This window comes from Candoia aspera, chromosome 3 (assembly GCF_035149785.1).
Source record: "Candoia aspera isolate rCanAsp1 chromosome 3, rCanAsp1.hap2, whole genome shotgun sequence".
Taxonomy (NCBI): domain Eukaryota; kingdom Metazoa; phylum Chordata; class Lepidosauria; order Squamata; family Boidae; genus Candoia; species Candoia aspera.
The window spans coordinates 138,118,281-138,138,473 of NC_086155.1; the positions used below are offsets into that span (position 1 = coordinate 138,118,281).

At 39.8% G+C, this 20,193-nt stretch overlaps 2 protein-coding genes across 6 annotated transcripts in view; both read left to right on the forward strand.

The window, feature by feature from the left end:
• Window positions 1–16,942, forward strand: part of FARS2 (phenylalanyl-tRNA synthetase 2, mitochondrial) — a 258,123-nt gene extending 241,181 nt beyond the window's left edge. For all 5 annotated transcript variants that reach the window (XM_063298847.1, XM_063298851.1, XM_063298848.1 and 2 more), the window contains exon 8: window positions 16,648–16,942. In XM_063298847.1, the coding sequence (XP_063154917.1) occupies window positions 16,648–16,786 (139 nt within the window). In that variant the 3' untranslated portion in view covers window positions 16,787–16,942. The remainder of the gene's footprint in view (window positions 1–16,647) is intronic.
• The window catches only part of PPP1R3G (protein phosphatase 1 regulatory subunit 3G), a 1,059,979-nt gene that overhangs the window by 332,028 nt on the left and 707,758 nt on the right, over window positions 1–20,193 (forward strand). The gene's annotated exons all lie outside the window — the stretch shown is intronic.

Sequence of the window (20,193 nt, forward strand, 5' to 3'; positions counted from 1 at the left end):
GCCCGCGACTTGGGTGGACCTCCCCCCCCGGGACTCACTCCCCCCGCCCCGGGCCCACGAGGCAGTAACAAGCGTTCGCCAGCACCCTCCCCCCGCCCCGGGCCCACGGGGGAGTGGCAAGCAAGCCAACAGAGCATCCTGGGGGCAACGCCCAGGAGCACACATAACAAAGGCGACGCACTTTGAATAAAAAAGAAGGGCCCTACCTGGAGCCGATAAGCACCCGACCAGCCACGCCTCTCTCCTCGCCGAACTGAACCAAACTAACAGGGTGTGGCCGGAGCATGCGCACGCCAGGGTGTGACCTGGGCATGCACACTAAGGACACACCCTAGGGAGGCACGTGGTAGAGGGCGGAACAAAGGGAGGGGCGAAAAATACTCCGGCGGGAATTTCAAAAAGTTTCTTTTGACAGCTCTCCTGGAAAAAAAAAAAAAAAAAAAACCAGAAAAACCGGGGGGGGGCACTATTCGGACAGGGGGCAGTATGTCATGAGTGCCGTTGAGCTGAAGACATCAGCGCAATGGCACACATGACAATAGCAAGGAAACAGGGGAAGGGGCTCAAGATAAGTAGCCATCAACTCACAAAGACTGAAGGACAAGAAACAATGGCTAAACGGATCGCGAGGCACACCCAAGCTGTTAGCGCTAACGCAACGGAGATCGCCCAGCTGACAGCAATCACCGGAGGAATAGAGAAACCGATGATGGGCGATCCCGGAACGCCAGCGGGGCCTCGCAACCCCTCACCTACCGGCAGGACAACGTGTTGGACAAAGGGGGGTGACGTAACCGCGAGTGAGGGGGCGCTGACCGGCACGGGGTATTTAAACCCCGCACCGGTGCGCTCCTGTCACTCTCAGCTTTTTTCCTATACTGTACCTACACCGTGAATAAATCAGAGCCTGTTCCGCAGAACCAGTGTCTGAGCGTTATTCAGAGGTAGGCAGTGCATGACACTCTAGGATCCAACCACCCTCCTGTGACTGTAGGGATGATGCGATAGTCGTAAATGCAGACCAGTTACCAAGCGCCCAAATTTTGATCACATGACCATGGGGATGCTGTGATGGTCATAAGTGCAAGGACTGATTGTAAGTCCATTTTTTCAGTGACGTCATAACTTTGAATAGTCACTGAACAAATGGATGTAACCTGAGGACTACCTGTATAGCGAAGAGAATCTAGGGTGCATTCTGTGAACTTAACGGCCTTAGTACAGAGTTCTAAGATGTGCAGGGAGGCAGTGTGTTGAATGCATAAAACTGGCTCCCCTTTTCTACCTCCAGCTGATTAGGTTAAAAAGGGGGGGGGAATTTATTCTCCCCACTTTAGGCAATTAAAATCTTGCAAAAACAGTTGGCTGAATAGGACAATTGCTGTAATATTATGAATCCTTCTTCCTGGATTGATATTCTTTGCTTTCCTGCCAAAATTACACAGAATAAAAATACATCTATTGTCTTACCTATTTTTATTTGTCCATTGTTGATTTTGTTTAGAAGAGGTGTTCCCTGTGGCATCTGAATCCATCAGTATTCCCCTGCTCTTTTTTCCTGCCTGCCTTGTGCAGTATTGCATTGTATCTAGTGTTTCATTTTAAAAAGCTGTTGCTGAGGATGTTGTGATCTGAAGATCAATTAAAGACTAATGAAAGGAGACTGAGGTATGTAATTGCAAACCGGATGAGTTGTAGGAAGGTGCAGTTTAGATAAAAAATATTCTCCTTATTTGGTGTTAATCTTTGCACTTGTTGACCTAGCAGGATCACAGCCTAAGTTCTTGAAATTTCAGACGTCAGCAGCATTACTACCCTGTTCTCTATAACAGTGGCTTTGAAACATCTGTACCTGTAAGTCCAGACTTAGCACATTGGGGAGCATATTGATCAGAGAAGCGGCATGTGGTCCTGTAGATTCAGGTTTAACACTTATGTTGTAGAAGCTATACAGGAACTACAGACTGGTACTTGACTGCAACAGTGCAACAAATCTGAGGGACTTTTAAAATTAGGTAAGTAAGTAGATGATAGACAGACTGACAGCATTTAAAAAAACACCCCAATCTGACTAAGTCTGGTTCATTTTTAAATGTTAATTAGATGATGATGATGATGATGATGATGATTTGGGTAATCTACAATTAGATTCACAGTCAAAGACTGGTGAAAACTTAATAATTCAAGTGCTAACCAAGGACTTAAGAATGATTAAGGTAGCGTCTGAGGATATAAACAATTCCTAGCAGGGTATTTTTTTGTAAAATTAGGGTGTTCAGGTCCGATAAATTCAAAATTTCCAAACATCAAGAGAGTCCTTTAGGTATTGCTCCAAGGGCTCCAGTCATGATTGGTATGACAGCGGATTTCTTTTTCCATAAGCATTCAACTTCGATCTACAAGTCCCAATATATCTTAATGTTTTTGCATTGTTTTTCCTCAATACTAACATCACCCAATGTAGCAACACCATTGAACCAGACTTTCTTCTTTTCAACGACTGCTATGTCAGGCATGTTATGAACAAGATGCCTGTCTGTTTGGATTTTAAAGTCCCATAAGACCTTAAACCACTCATTTTCCCAAACCTTCTCAACTTGATGGTCCCAGTGGTTCTTGCTACATTCAAATCCAAACCTCTGGCAAAGTTTCCAATGAATAATTTGGGCAACTTGGTCATGACGTTGCTTGTAGTCAGTTTTTGTACTTTTGGTGTAGCCACTGGTCAATTGTTTCATCCTTTTCACTATACAGGTGACATTTACTGTTTGTTACATGGTGAATTTTTGCTTTAATGCAATTAGTCGGCAAAGCTTGTTCTTGAGCCACTAAAATAAAGCCTTCAGTTTCTTTCTTTAACACCCTGATGTTAACCAGCCCCATGTGGGTTTTTTATTGGCTTTTCCTTCTATATCTTTCAAGTATTGACCATGCATTGGCTTGTTCTTCCAATTAACAAATCAGTTTTCGATTGTTTCTTTTCTATACTCAGCCTTCACCTTTGTTTGTTTTCAAGAGCTTTCCTTGACTGACTTCCTTCAATAAGGATTCTTCGCTTTTCTTGATGTAATCATTCAAACCATGCTTTTCTTCCTCCACAGTTTGTTTCACCTGTAGGAGTCCTCTGCCCCCCTCAGCTCTCGGCACATACTGCCGAGCAATCTTGCTTTTTGGTGCATGGTACATTGTCATTCGTTTTCTTGTTTTCTGATCCAAGTTATCAAGTTCCATCTGGGTCCAGTCAACTATTCCTGCTGTATATCGAATGACAGGGACTGCCCAGGTATTGATTGCTTTAATGATGTTTCCACCATTTAACTTTGATTTCAAAATTTTTCAAACTCGTTTCATGTATTTTGCAGAAGTACTTTCTTTACCTTGGTTCTTAATAAATCCGAAGCTTCTAAAACTCCCAAATATTTTTAGCCTTCTTCTGGTGCTACTGCCTTTATCAAATCTTCATTGTCAAGCTGTACTCCATCATCTTCAACAATTTTGCCTGCCTTATGGCTATGGTTGCACACTTGTCAATGCCAAATTGCTTTCCAATATCTTTACTGAATTATTTTGTGCTTTTGTGCAGGGAATCCAGTTCAGCCTTCATTTTTCCAAATAGTTTTAAGTCATCCGTATAGAGTAAATGCAAAATTTATACTCCTTGTTTAACCAATTCATATCCACGGTTTGTTTTGTTCAAAATGATTGTCAATGGGACTGTCATGAGTAAGGATGGCGAGCAGGGGGCTCCTATCCAGACTGTTAAGCGCATGCGTAGCACTGAGGAATTAGGTAGCCATTCAAAGAGACACAGATCGGAACCGCCTTAACCTTTGGGGTTTATATGGCTGGGGTTTTCCCATGCTTCTTCAGTTTGTTAGGATTCCTGTTATGTACAAGCAATAAAACATTAGAGACCAGTTCCTTGTCTCAGCGTGTTTCCTGGCAGTTAGGACAGGGACCATTGATTGTATAAAAAGTAAAGGTGATAATGAGTCACCTTGGAAAATTCTTTGTTTGATTTCATCTTCTCCTAACACTTCCCCATTAGCCATCAGCTTCATTCTCCATTGAAGAATTCATAAATTGCTGAATGTTTCTGCTGATCTCAAAAATTTTGAGACAGTTCTCAATCCAGCTATGTGGAACAGAATCAAACGCCTTTTTATAGTTTATCCAAGCCATAAACAAATTTGTTCTTTTTTTCAAATTCTTCAAAACCAACTTTTCAATCAATAAGTGGTACCCCCGATGGGAGGAGGTAAGAGTCCCCCGATGGGAAGAGATGGGCAGGGACAAATTGGATAAATAAATAAATAAATGAACTTTGTTCCCCTCATATTTTTGCAAGACCCTTTTTGTTCTACAGGGAGTAAATCATTCCTTTTCAAATAGCTATAAATTTGATTTGCAAGTATGCCCGTAAGTAGGCTGTATGTTGTTGGCAAACAAGTTATAGATCTGTAGTTTCCAGGCTCATTTCCCTTCTCCTTATCCTTCTGAATTAGGAATGTCCTTCCACTTGTTAACCATTCTTCATTTTCTGTTGCTTCCAAAACTGTATTCATCTGGTCTGCCAAACTCAAGTATAGACTTGTCAGTGATTTTAGCCAGAATCCCTGGAGTTCATCTGGTCCAGGAGCACTCTAGCTTTTGACCTTCTTTGATTGCTTTCATATCATTTCCTCAGTTATCCTAATGTCTTGCTTGATCCATGTTGTACTCCTATTGTGACTCCTGTTGTTTTCCCACAAATGTGTCCAAAATTTTAGGAGTTTCTTTGTCAGGCTTTTCATTATTTGTGGTTGATTCTTTCCTATTTTCTATTATTATTATTATTATTATTTTATTCTGATCTACCTATCATCTCAAGGCAGTGAACATACTCAATATTTCTACCTTCTATTTTCCCACAACAACCTTGTGAGGTGAGTTGGACTGAGAGAGAGCGACTGGCCCAAAGTCACCCACCCAGCTTTTATGCTATGGGAGGCCAAAACTCACAGTATCCTGGTTTCTAGTCTAGCACCTTAATGACTGCACCAAACTGGCTCTCTCTTACTTAAAATTAGGTGATTGATTGATTGGTAGAAATATAGATAGACAGATAGACAGACAGCATTTTAAAAACCCCACCTCAATCTGACTAACTCTGGTTCATTTTAAGGTGTTAATTAAATTAATTATTTAATTTGCATTTCCAGAGCTAATATGTAGATTGGTGTGCACATTTTTCAGATGGGTAGTGCAAAATTCTTCCATCACCCAAAACATACATTGCAAAATGCATATATTAAAGGAAGAGGGGGGCAAAGTATATTCTTGGAGCATTGCATAGAAAAATATGTATATCATGGAGTGTAAAAATAAGCATATCAGAAAATAAAGCTCTGTAGAACAATATGACTGTGAGAGAAAACTGGGTAAGAAATATGAGTTTCTAAAAATATCATGGACTGAACATTGGATGCAATGGATATAGGACTGAATACATGAGAAACTGACCTGGAATGGAAATAGACTGATCCGTCCCTTTCTCTTGCTGAAGCTCCAAAAATGAGGAATTTGTTTCAGTTGTGTTAGAACTGCAGTTCACAGAATTCTGGGAGCTGCATTCCCAAAACAACAGAAGGGTGGTCAGGTTGGGGAAAGCAGGTCTATTTTTATCCACCCGTTCATGCAAATCCCACAACAAACAAAGCTACTTAGAACGGAGGCTTCCTCTCCAACATCTATGTGCTAAAAATGTCTTTTTGTTCTCAGTGCCCAGCACATAAACATAATACCTGTGTACATACCAGTCATGCTTTTTCTTTTTGGGGTGAGCATTGTTATGCAAACTGCAGAAAAGAAGAAATAATAAGCCAAGGAAATTAGGAACACAAGTACAAAAAATAAAGAAAAAAGAAAAAACTTTATTCCAACAGTATATTCCTTTATAACACTACATCTTTCCATACCTTTCTGTCCTTGCAAACCATTCTTCCTTTTACTATGCCCACACTCTGCTTCATACAATTGCTTTTTTGTTGTTAAGATTTTCATCTCTTTTTATCTGAGAGTCTCATCAATTCCACCCAAGCACAACTTTCTTGGTTTTCTCCATTCATTTTTCTCCATGTATTTGTTTTTCAATTCGGTCTTCATTATATACTCTACATGATCAAACCATCTCAAAGTACTTCTTTCATACTGATCACTCAGTTTTGTTTTCAAGCCACAGTAATTCAGCACCCTTTCATTCTATCTCTTGTTTTATCACACACTTGTTACAAAAAAGTATTCCGTTTGCACTGCATACAATTCACCTTTATGTTTCTCCTGACATACAAAATGCTGACTACATATAATGAAGTGGACAGAAGCTCTTTTATCTAGCCATTTTTGCTTCTTTCAACAAACATTCCTTCCTTGCAGTAAACCATATGCTTCCCACCACTTTTCAGTATGGCTTAAAATTTCTCCATTTTCCCATGTTTAGTAAACATTCTACCAAGGTATGCAGTTGGATCTTCTTACTCCACTTTTTCACCCTTTATGTATAACTTGCAATTGGTCATTCCATTATCCTTGTTAAACATAACTGCCCTTGCCTTTGATATATTGATTTTCTGATCTGTATTCCTTGGTGCACAAAACAGTCTATCTAACATATGCAGCAATTAATTCAGGTTCTCAACCAACAACACAGCATTATTTGCATATAAAAGTACTTGTGTACTCCTATTCCCAACCAACACACTTCTAGCTTCACCACAAGCAATCCTTAAAACATATATCCATAAATACATTAACATTCTTATTTTACTCCCTGTTCCTTGTTAAACCATTCACTAAGCATTCTGTTCTCATGCATGCTTTACTTCCATCATATATGTATCTTGTCACATTCAGGAACCTTGCTTTAACTCCACGCTTTTCAAAATATTCCCTAATTCAAGCCTGTATACTTTACCTAAACAAATGAACCATGAACTTTTTCACATTTGTACATTTCTCAGTAACTTGCTGAAGAGCAAACATCTAGCCTGCACATCCCTTGCCGGGCATACATCCACATTGCACTTCCCAAATTTTGCTCGTTGTCATGTCTCATACCCTTAATCAGAATTCTACCAAACACCTTCTCAAACACACTCAACAAAAGGGGTATAATAATAACAGCATTCTTCCAATTGTCAGGCACAGATGCAGTCTTCATATGCACAATAAACAAGTTGTACAGTCATTCCATAAGCACACCACACCCATATTTTAACATAGTTCCAGATATACGGTCTATATTGCAGCAGTATAATTTTTCAGTAGACCTTTTCACTGGTTTTCCTCAGACACTAAGTTGTAGCATTCATTTCAGTTCCATTTCTTTCCCAGAAAACCTCTAAAATACTCCTTACAGCATTCCTTCACTATCCCAAATCATTTTATCACTTTTATTTTTAATTCCATTCACTCCTCTGGGGGCACCTTGTTTAGCCTTCTTCACCCTTTCCCAGTATTTTTTAAATTTTCATTCAAATCACTGCATTTCCTCTGCTTCTTTTCATCTTAACTGTTCCTTGCTCTCTTTGACTACATTCTTTGAAACTATCATTTTCTCTTTATATACAATACGTGATGTCTCTTACCCTTTCTTTTTTTCAGCAGCAGCTGCAATAATTACTTTCTATGCATTTTTCTCATCTACTGCTTCTTTCACCTCATTGTTCCATCAAGTAGCCTTTATCATATTTCCTATTAGTTTAACTCCACATGCTTCTGTGGCACACTGGAACATAATTCTTTTCACTCTGTTCAAAAAAACTTCCACATTTTCTTTCCTTACATCCATCTTCTATTCACTTTGTGGGGGAATTATCTCTTTTCTAAGAGTTTTTCATACAGGACTCATATTTTCTTTTCCTGTTGTTTTAATTTCATTCCTGTTTATTTTGCTTTGCTTTGCTTTGCTTATTATATTATATTTTCCCTTTCCTTTCCTTTCATTTCCCATCCATTTTTTCCAAAGATCCCCTCCTGACGCTACCAAAAAATGGTCTGTCCCATTTTCAGAGGCCTCATCACCCTAGAATCCTTCAGTAATCTCTCACTTCCCTCATAAACAAAATGTACTGTTTTACTTATTTATGTATCTATCTATCTATTTATTTATTTATTAAATTTATACGCTGCTCATCTCACTGTGAGAGCCAGTTTTGTCTAGTTGTTAAGGCAACAGGCTAGAAACCAGGAGACTGTGAGTTCTAGTTCCGCCTTAGGCACAAAGCCAGCTGGGTGACCTTGGGCCAGTCACTTTTTCTCAGCCCTAGGAAGGAGGCAATGGCAAACTACTTCTGAAAAACCTTGCTGAGAAAACCTCAGGGACTTGTCCAGGCAGCCTCTGAGAATTGGACATGATTGAACAGCAAAAAAAAAAAATTCTCACTGTATAAGTGACTCTAGGGGGCTTACCAGTAAAAAACAGAATAATATTATATCCTTTTCTTTGCCATGTCTAGGTATAAATAGACATGCTTAGACCACATATTCAAAATAAACAGATCTTTTTCAAACGAGATACTCACCAAACAGTCACTATTTTCATTCATTCTTGGTGTCCAGATAGTATGATCTCTTTTTCTTGTTTTGTTCCAATCTATCTACTCCTGTCACCTAATGGAAAAATTCTTTCCTCTGGATTGCATACATTCAAAGTGTTACACAATCCCCCCCACCAAATTATCTCTGGTTCTTCCATTATCACTGTTCACTGGAGCATAACATGTAACTATTACCAGCCTAAGGGTTCCTACTTTCCTACTTTCTGTTATACACTTTAGTTCTTCTATTCATACACTTTAACCTCCCTGCATGCTTCCTCAACTTTGCAAAATCAGACTTTTTATAAATCTGTTACATCCTTTCCCTTTTCCTTGCTTTCACAAGTACACAACACATCTATTTTTCTTTCTTTTATTTGTTAATTCATACTCTTTATTTTAATTTTTTTTATATTCCAAGTGTCAATCTTCCATAAGCCATGTTCATTACAAGATGGACTCTAAATATTGACTTCCACTTCCCATAATTGCTTTAGTCAACAAAAGCTTTCCCATAACACTTCTTAGTAATACAGAGACGGTGTAGACTAGTTAACCAGCCTTAGCTGTACCTGTACAACATGCAGTATGTTCTGCTAATAATATTTTGGCCAGTATGCCACTAGTACAATTATCAGTTATATTATCAATTAAAGATATATATTAATACTATTGGAATAAAATCTCTTTTACTGCTTACAATATAAAGCCTTTAGGAATAAACCATTGTAAGACAAGGTAGTATTGGCTAGATGATATAGCGAGGAGGGCTTTGTTTTTCTTATATTACAGTATGTGGAATACTTCTAGTAATACATGATGGTATGTCTCCTAAAAGGATGATTGTGGATATATAACCCATCCTCCACTAAGGTCACTCCTATTGATATTGAGAGGAAGAGTATGGGATTACTTGGTTTCTTTTCATACTTTCCTTTATTCATTTTGGCTACATTTATTTGGAAGCAATCTTGACTTGCCATAAATATATACAGACAATTTCATGTCCTGCATTCCTAACAGGGACAAATGACAAATGTGTTCCAACAGGATTTGTAGATGAATATTGTGATTTCACACTTGCTAGATATTTAAGAGAACCCAGAATACATGAGCGCACTGAAATCTGCACTTTTCATATCAAATGCATAGCCACTGAGTTTAAATAAAATATTGCTATATTTTAATATTGAGTCACTGAGTCATTTTTCCAGTAGTATTAATGCTTCCTCTGCCCTCCTTATATAGATGTAAATTTTAGTTATTTGTACAGAATAACAGCACATAGTACAATTGCATCATATAAGTGAATAATACCATTCATAACCCTGGTATTTAAAACTAGTAGAGTTGCATGCTTACATCATTTCTTTTAGGATTGTTAAGGAATAACCTTTTAATGAAAATATAGAAAAGAGTTTTCTGGCACTTCAAAGACTCAATGAATTCATCATAGCATAGGTTTTCATTTCAAGGAATATGGGCCCAGTTATTTTTTTAACTACTTCAAGTATACATGTAAATTGTTATGCATCTGATGAAGCGATCTCTAGTTCACAAAAGCTTGTGCCATAATAAATCTGTTAAATTTTAAGATTCCCTAAGCCTGTCTTTTTCATTTGTTATTCTTATTTTTTTTACTTGTATAGCATGATCAATATACATACATGGTGTTTCACAGAGCAACACCATCATCACTGTCCTTAATTTTAAGGCCTATGGCCTCTACATTTGATTTCTTTTTGCCCAGGTTCCAAAAAGATAACCATGGTAGACCTTTGCAGTAAAACCAAAGAACCTTACGACACCTTAAGAAGTAGCAAGTTTATTATCTTATAAATGTTTCTGAATTACAGTCCACTAAAACCTAACATTTATTACAATATAAGCTTTAGTGGATCATGGTCAATGGACTATGGTGATCCATAAGAGAATATGTGATAATACTTTTTAAGGTATCACAGGCCTTTTTTTTTTTGCTGTTGCTGTAAAAGACTGATGAAGATTTTTAATGTGCCACAACACTCATGGTTGTGTTTGTCTGAGCTTTCTAACTGCCTGAGCTAAATGAATTAGTTCACTTCCAAGAGTCTACGGTATAAAAACTTGAAGTCATCTTGGTTTCTATGGTTTCTTGTCCAGTGGGGTTAGGGCAGACCTTTTCATCTCTCAGCTGTTGAACAACAGGCATCTGAAAATCCATTTTCCCCAATATGAACAAATGGGATACATACTGTTATTAAAGGCAGAATTCTTTTTAAGCATACACACACAAATGAAGTCAGATGGAACTTGTTGTTTGGGCTCAAGCCTTGACTGTAAAATATAGATTTGGATCTGTTTGGGAAAACTGAATTATTTGAGACAAAGGCTGCATACCGTTGTCATGTCAGGTCCATTTAGTCTTGCTTCTTTATCCAGTATAGAGTTGGTTTCCAAAGCCAGTGTTAGTGAAATATTGGCCCAAGTTTAAATGATTGTTTTTTTCCTGCCTGTTATCTGTTCTCTCTCTCTATTACAGTTTCTCTTTTTCTTTCTAATTCATTCTCTCTGTCTTCTTTTTCTTAAAGAGCAGTCAGTGTCCAGCTCAAGAAGTATCATGATGTAGTTGGGAGCGAACATCTATCAGTTAATAGTTTTGTAAATGTTCTACAAAATAAGATTTATTTACAACATGTTGTTGTTTATTCGTTTAGTCGCTTCCGACTCTTCGTGACTTCATGGACCAGCCTACGCCAGAGCTTCCTGTCGGTCGTCAACACCCCCAGCTCCCCCAGGGACGAGTACATCACCTCTAGAATATCATCCATCCACCTTGCCCTTGGTCGGCCCCTCTTCCTTTTGCCCTCCACTCTCCCTAGCATCAGCATCTTCTCCAGGGTGTCCTGTCTTCTCATTATGTGGCCAAAGTATTTCAGTTTTGCCTTTAATATCATTCCCTCAAGTGAGCAGTCTGGCTTTATTTCCTGGAGGATGGACTGGTTTGATCTTCTTGCAGTCCAAGGCACTCTCACAATTTTCCTCCAACACCACAGTTCCAAAGCATCGATCTTCCTTCTCTCAGCCTTCCTTATGGTCCAGCTCTCGCAGCCATATGTTACTACGGGGAACACCATTGCTTTAACTATGCGGGCCTTTGTTGTCAGTGTGATGTCTCTGCTCTTAACTATTTTATCGAGATTTGTCATTGCTCTTCTCCCAAGGATTAAGCGTCTTCTGATTTCCTGACTGCAGTCAGCATCTGCAGTAATCTTCGCACCTAGAAATACAAAGTCTTTCACTGCTTCTACATTTTCTCCCTCTATTTGCCAGTTATCGATCAAGCTGGTTGCCATAATCTTGGTTTTTTTGAGGTTTAGCTGCAAGCCAGCTTTTGCACTTTCTTCTTTCACCTTCATCATAAGGCTCCTCAGTTCCTCTTCGCTTTCAGCCATCAAAGTGGTATCATCTGCATATCTGAGATTGTTAATGTTTCTTCCAGCAATTTTAACTCCAGCCTTGGATTCCTCAAGCCCAGCATGTCACATGATGTGTTCTGCGTACAAGTTGAATAGGTAGGGTGAGAGTATACAGCCCTGCCGTGCTCCTTTCCCAATCTTAAACCAGTCCGTTGTTCCGTGGTCTGTTCTTACTGTTGCTATTTGGTCGTTATACAGATTCTTGAGGAGGCAGACAAGATGACTTGGTATCCCCATACCACTAAGAACTTGCCACAATTTGTTATGGTCCACACAGTCAAAGGCTTTAGAATAGTCAATAAAACAGAAATAGATGTTTTTCTGAAACTCCCTGGCTTTTTCCATTATCCAGCGGATATTGGCAATTTGGTCCCTAGTTCCTCTGCCTTTTCTAAACCCAGCTTGTACATCTGGTAATTCTCGCTCCATGAATTGCTGAAGTCTACCTTGCAGGAACTTGAGCATTACCTTACTGGCATGTGAAATGAGTGCCACTGTTCGATAGTTTGAACATTCTTTAGTGTTTCCCTTTTTTGGTATGGGGATATAAGTTGATTTTTTCCAGTCTGATGGCCATTCTTGTGTTTTCCAAATTTGCTGGCATATAGCATGCATTACCTTGACAGCATCATCTTGCAAGATTTTGAACAGTTCAGCTGGGATGCCGTCATCTCCTGCTGCCTTGTTATTATCAATACTTCTTAAGGCCCATTCAACCTCACTCTTCAGGATGTCTGGTTCTAGCTCACTGACCACACCGTCAAAGCTATCCCCGATATTGTTATCCTTCCTATACAGGTCTTCTGTATATTCTTGCCATTCTTGATCTCTTCTTCTTCTGTTAGGTCCTTGCCATCTTTGTTTTTGATCATACCCATTTTGGCCTGGAATTTACCTCCAATGTTTCTAATTTTCTGGAAGAGGTCTCTTGTCCTTCCTATTCTATTGTCTTCTTCCACTTCCACGCATTGTTTGTTTAAAAATAATTCCTTATCTCTTTTGGCTAACCTCTGGAATTTTGCATTTAATTGGGCATATCTCCCCCTATCGCTGTTGCCTTTTGCTTTCCTTCTTTCTTGGGCTACTTCTAGTGTCTCAGCAGACAGCCATTTTGCCTTCTTGGTTTTCTCTTTCTTTGGGATGTATTTTGTAGCCGCCTCCTGAACAACGTTGCGAACTTCTGTCCATAGTTCTTCCGGGACCCTATCTACTAAGTCCAGTCCCTTAAATCTATTCTTCACCTCCACTGCATATTCCTTAGAAATATTAGTGAGCTCATATCTAGCTGATCTGTGGGTCTTCCCTAATCTCTTTAGTCTGATCATAAATTGTGCAAGAAGAAGTTCGTGATCGGAACTACAGTCAGCTCCAGGTCTTGTTTTTACCAACTGTATAGATGTCTGCCACCTTTGGCTGCAAAGGATGTAGTCAACCTGATTTCGGTGTTGTCCATCTGGTGAAGTCCATGTATAAAGCCGTCTCTTAGGTTGTTGGAAAAGAGTGTTTGTTATGCAGAGTGAGTTGTCTTGGCAAAATTTTATCAGCCTATGTCCTGCTTCGTTTTGTTCTCCCAGGCCATATTTACCTGTAATTCCAGGTGTCAATTGACTGCCCACCTTAGCATTCCAGTCTCCTGTGATGAAAATAACATCTCTTTTAGGTGTGTTGTCCAGTAGGTGCTGCAGGCCTCATAGAACTGCTCTACTTCAGCTTCTTCAGCATCTGTGGTTGGGGCGTATATTTGGATCACTGTGATGTTAGATAGCTTGCCCTGAATTCGAATTGAGATCATTCTATCGTTTGTTGGATTGTATCCAAGCACTGCTTTAGCCACTTGACTATTAATTATGAAGGCTACTCCATTTCTTCTGTGGTCCTCTTGTCCACAGTAGTAGATCTGGTGGTCATTTGATGTGAAGTGGCCCATTCCAGTCCATTTCAGTTCACTGACGCCCAGAATGTCTATCTTTAATCTTGACATCTCACCAATAACCACATCCAATTTGCCCTGGCTCATAGATCTTACATTCCAGGTTCCAATGGTGTGTTGATCCTTAGAACATCGGATTCGCCGTTCACCACCAGCACCGTTGGCCACTAGCCGTCCTTTCGGCTTTGAGCTAGCTGCGTCATCACATCTGGGGCTAGTTGAACTCATCCTCTGTTCCTCCCCAGTAGCATTTTGACCATCTGCCGACCTGGGGTCTCATCTTCCGATGGTATACCAACACATCTCTGGTTGTACTGATCCATTTAGTTTTCACGGCAAGAATACTGGGGTGGGTTGCCATTACCTTCCCCAGGGATCACATTTAGTCTGACCTCTCTGTCATGACCTTCCCGTCTTGGGTGGCCCTTCACGGTTTAGCTCATGGCATCATTGAGGTGCTCAAGCTCCAGCACCACGACAAGGTAACGATCCTTTGCTGAAGGATTTACAACATGACCTTGGTGCAATTGCTTGGGCTTCTGAGGTTATTGCCAATATTGGTTGCCAAGAATAAGTGATGCCACCTGGATACAGACTGTTCGCAAACAATAGCAGTGCAGAGATCTTACTGAAGTAGTTCTGCAGAGTTTTCACTGCCCAAGGCATGCGTGCTAATTTTTTTCTTTTTTCTTTTTTTAAGTTGGATTGTGGTTTTTTTCTTGTTTGTTTGTTTGTTAAAGTAGTGCTTCAGGCTATACAACAAAGTTATGAAAGATTATTTTTTCTGTAGAACCAATGAATCAGCTTTCCTCTTATAGCTGCCCAGCCCTTTCACAGATGCTTAAATATCTTAGAAGCGTAAATGAAAAGGGAAGAAGCCTTGCTGAAGGAATGATAGACATGCTGGAGAGAGTAAAATCTTTTGCTGCTAAGAATAATAAGGATCATAGTAAGAGATTTCACTCCTGAGCAAATAATTAATAGGAGATGCATTGTTTTTTAAGGAAGAAAAGCTTTCAATATAAATGACAGAAGTTTTTTTGGGAGGGGAGGGTAAAAATATAAATAAAATGATTTGATTAGAGAGTAGAAAATGAGATATTAAAATCATTGACTGGCTTTGCACAGAATCTAAACAATAACATGATTTATTTGGTTTTGGCTTAGCATATTGTGTGAAATTGACTATTATAGTTTGCTTATGCTAGCCATACGCATAGTTTACAAACTGAAGCAATTCTGATTTATTGTTATTAAACTATGGCTAAACAAATTATAGCTTAGTGGAAAGAATGAACACAGTGATAGAGTTGGAAGCTATCTCAATTAGCTTCTTCATGATGGAGGAAGACCATTTCTTATAGCAGGGTTAGGTAACCTTTTCAGCAAAACACTTCCATTTTGACCCTTATCTGTGGTAGGAAAAACAAAACCCCATATCGCTGACGATCAGTAATTTTGCTGCTGAATGTTAGTGGCGTGATCCCAGGGTGCTGGGAGACTGCTAATAAGTTGCTGGGGGCCACATATACTTCTCATGGTCCAGATTGCCCAACCTGGCTTATAACATCCCAAACAGATGGCCACTCAGTCTCTTAAGCATTTCTAATGAAGGTGAGTTCTTGTACTATGAGTCTTCCAGGCACTGGGATAGGGTGAATTTGGAGCCTGAAGATTTTGTGGGTTGATGGATTGGAGATTGTGGGTCAGGCACTTGGCTTTCTTTGCTTTATTGTCTTTGGTTCTGTTGTTGCTGTGAGCCACCCAGAGTTGTGTTTTACAAGATGGGTGGACATATGAGTCTTATTTATAAATACTTACTTACTTACTTACTTTTTTTTTATCTTTGGGACAGCTGCATGTGGATATGTGAATAAATAGATGTTCCTTCAAAAACATTTTCAAAAATCTTTTTGTGGGGATCATATATTAATCAAAGCATTTACAAAATGTATAGAACTGTCAGCCTCCTGCCCACCCACCTTTTTTGTTTGTTTTGTCTTTGAGCAGTTGGATTACAACTCAGGAGCCTCAACCTGGTCCCAGCTGTAACAGCTATAACTTAGTTGGTCCATAGAATATGCACATTCTCACTCTGCCTTCCTATATATAAATCTCTACTGAGAATCATCTGTTATTCTACAGGGGGAGGGTTAGTTGTAGGCGTTAGAGCAATATGAAATATGTCCAACCAGGTCACCAAAGATTATGGGTTTCTGTAGGAACTGTATACATGTCTTGCAGTAACAGTACTTCAGTGGAGCCTCCAACAAGCTGTCTCTTGTATTCAAACTCTTTGCATGTGAATTGTCTTCATGCTAGCATATCTTCAGGAGGACACATAGCTCTGGCACAACAATTTGGGACAGGAAAAAAAGGAGAAAAAAATGAGCAAGCAAGATCCACATGCAGCTGTCCCAAAAATGGTATGCATTTGAAACCCAAGTGGAGCTCAAAAATGGATTGTTCTGCTCTTTCCTCCAGAGAGGTTAATTATGCATTATGAAGGGGGGTTGCATCTGACTCCATCCATTGTATTGGTAACTTGAGAAATATAATTAAACACCTTGGCAAGAAAAGCATAAAATAACTGCAGAGATAAGCCTTCTGCTTTTCTCCTTCCATAGATGCATAATTTTGTATAAATTAACACCAGCAACTGATTTTTTTGTTGTTTTCCTAGGACAAAAAGGGTCAGCCATTGTTACAAGATCACTTACCGGCACTTGGAAAGGACCCTGACTCAAAAGGAAATAAGCAGCATCCATCAAACCATTCAGAAATTGGTAGTACAGGAATTGGGAGTGGATGGAAGATTTTGACCTTGCTGCTTTGAATGCTCTGGGTTACTTTTTTTTTTTTTAATTCCTTGTTTCTGTTAAAAACAGTTTCCCTTATGTGGAAACCTTTATGTAATAAAGATGAGTAATGTAGCAGTTGCTACCAACATCAATAAATACCTTGCTGGTTTGATTATATGTTGACTACTAGTTCTTATATGTAGTACCGTGTCTAAAATTTCTGCTTGGTCAGATGTTCTGTGTGCTTGACATACAACTTCAAACTTTCACAGATTGTTTGAGGTTAAGACACAACTGGACAATACAAAAGGGACCTGTAACAAAATATTCCTTGACTATTGCAAAACACTACTTGGGATTGCTTTTGAAGGTGACCCAAAAGTTTCAACTGGTACAGAATGCACAGTCAGGCTGCTGACAGGCAAGGTTCATCATTGCAACATAACACACACATATTCTTCAGTCATTGCACTGCTTACCAATAGGCTCCCAGGCCAATTCAAAGTGCTAGCTATTCACAGTGGGACTCCTGGCGGTATCAAAGACCATCCTCTCCAAAATGGTTCTGCCCATCCTACCAGGTCATCTCAAGGTGGTCTGCTCAAGCTTTTGCCCCCTTGGGAGTTATGGGGGGGTCATTCACCAGAAGGCAGACCTCTAGTTGCCTTGATCATTTGGAACACCTTATTCCCAGATATGTTCTGGGTCCCCAGTTACAGTCATTTTGCAAGGCTATGAAATGGTTTTACTCAAATGGGCTGATCCATGGCCGATTGTTTTTTTTTTTTCTATCATATATTTTGTGAGGGACTTTTTCACTCCATATTGTGGAGGTTATGTTTTATTGTATGCATTGTTTTTATGGTTTGGGGGGGTGTTTTTTAATAGTACCCAAAGTCTACTAACATGAGAGATATACAAATACTATTATTATAATAAATAAATATTCAGGATACCAGTCCGACAGCAACGCTCTCCTTGACATACACTATTGCAGTTCCATCTTTCCTGGATTTTCATTTATGACTGATTGCCAGCAATGAGTTCTCCTTGGATGATATGCTCAGTTGCCATTGGATAATTTTAGGGAGCCATCTTTTTAAGAGTACTGTACTTTAAACTTCTGCAAACCTTAGAATTCCTCTGAGCTTACCACTTTCTCCCTCTTGCACATAATGATACAATTTGGCTCTACACTGATTGACATTCAAAGAATGAGGGGTTTTTTAAATTACTTTTAATGTACAGAAGGAGGGATATAAGAGGATTCCTTGCACAATCTTTATTTGTAGTGCTAAAGCTTGTGTTCCTGGATCTGATACTAGGTGCTCAACTCCTTAACTCTTTCCAATCCACAAAGCCAGCAGGCTTGCCACTCAGATCTTTGGCAGCTGTCCTGCACTAATCTTCCCATTGCTGCCTACTGTCCCACCTTGGAGTTGACTACTATTTTGTCCAATTGACCAGTGGGAGGGCTCAAAAACAGCATCTAGCCGACATCCTGCCTTCCCAAGCCCTCCCTTGCCACATTAGGTTTTCTTAATGAGAAAACAGGGAAGCCAGCCACTCTGAGGAAGTAAGCAGCAAAGCTGCCATTCAGAGCTACTGGAAAAGGTGGCAAGGCACCTTCTCCACAGGTAGGAGGAGAGAAATCACAGGAAGGGGATGAGGCAATAATTCCTGACAATAGAATACTACATATCCCATAGTCCAAAGGAGACTTGATAAAAATGCCTTTGTGCTGTTTTCTTCCAGAGAAGGTAATGAGCCAAGAATTAATCAGCTCAGCTTTTCAGGCATTATGGGGACACATGGAAAGACAGTAGCTCAGCTATAAGGGCTGAAGCTGGCAAGATGGGAGCCCATGATTCCCAGGCAAGACAGGCCTCCAAGGCAACCTGGCACACATGGCATTTCCAAATAACACAGGGAAGCAAGGTCTTGCCTGAAAGCCATGTGCAGCATGGATGGTTTAGAGTTCAGTCTAGAGTTAGGCTGTGAGAGGTAAATGGAACACAGCTTCAAGGAAATGGAGCATGGCAGCAACAGAGAAGTAAACATGGTCTATGACAGGCCAGGAATCCTGCCAGAGAGATTAGTCAGCCAACCTGAGTTGTAGGGCAGATGTAGAGAGTGAGGAAGATCACCTTGATGGAGTTATGCCAGGGTGATGGATCTCTATCAAAGTCATCTTCCTTATTCTCTAGAGCAGAGCAGGAAGTGAGGTCAGAGGAATGGTGAGTTGTTTCCAACAGAGAGCCCATCACTGCAGCTGTTCTTAAATATGCCAGATGCAAGTTTGGCTCAGTTATGGGCATTGGCATAGAGGAGCCAAGGAGATTGCCTTAGTTTGACTCTGAAGCTGCCAACACAATCTGGGGCTGATTGCTGGCTTCTGAGACTGGCAACTTGCTGGATCAAGCCCCTCACTCAGAGTCTGAGGAGTCCATAACACAAAGATGACATCTTTCTGCAAATTTGAATGCATGCTTACAATTGGAGTGCAATTGTTTACATATTCATAATAAGGGAAAGGCTACAATGATCATAAAAGAGAATCGGGGAGAAGACAGTCCATCCCTTGATTAATTGGACCATTGATCTGTTTTTAAGTGACTAAAAAAAAAAGACCAAATAGTAGTGACCCATATTCTGTGTCTCCATACTAATAATATAAGCTATACCTCTCTTAGTATGTAAAGGTAAAGATGATTTCAAGATGCACTTTGATAAATGGCATGCCAGCTATAATTAGCTGGCATGGCTGGAATATTTCATTCTTAATTATCATTATTATATATTATTAATAAAGGTATTTACATTGCTGTTCCAAACCATCAGTCAGGGGACAACAGTACTTCAGAATTTCAGAAGAGGAACCTTCATTTAAGAATGCTGCTGCTGTGAAAAGGTGAAGTTGCTGAGTCCATTCTGCTCTAATCCTTTCAATCTATTTTCTTCTTCACCTTGAATGTGGCCTGGCTGTGTGGAGGATCAGCTGGCCTTTTCCCTTGGATTCCTCACTGAGGCCTGTCCCTCTAGCTACTTCATTAAAACTTTCCCTTGGAAAAACCTCAGACTGCTCCTGTCCCACAGAGGATCCTACAACAGTAGGAGAATGTTTGGCCATTTGTTCTGTGCAGCTTTGGGGATACTGTTTTTATCCATTGTTTGCATCCCTGAACATTTCATCTTTGAGTCTTGGGATAATTCAGATCCTTTTGAAATCAGTCTCTAAGATTCAGAAAAAAGATTTGCTATGGCATCATTGTGATTCACTCCTCCTTCTCAGTCTCCAGTCATATCAGTTTACTACCCTAAGAACACCATCCAACTAATACATTGCCCTTGCTGGAAGTGGGCAGTGTATTAGTTATGGAAGTTGTCTATTGTATGGAAGCTGAGTTTATCCTGTTTTTTGTGCTTTA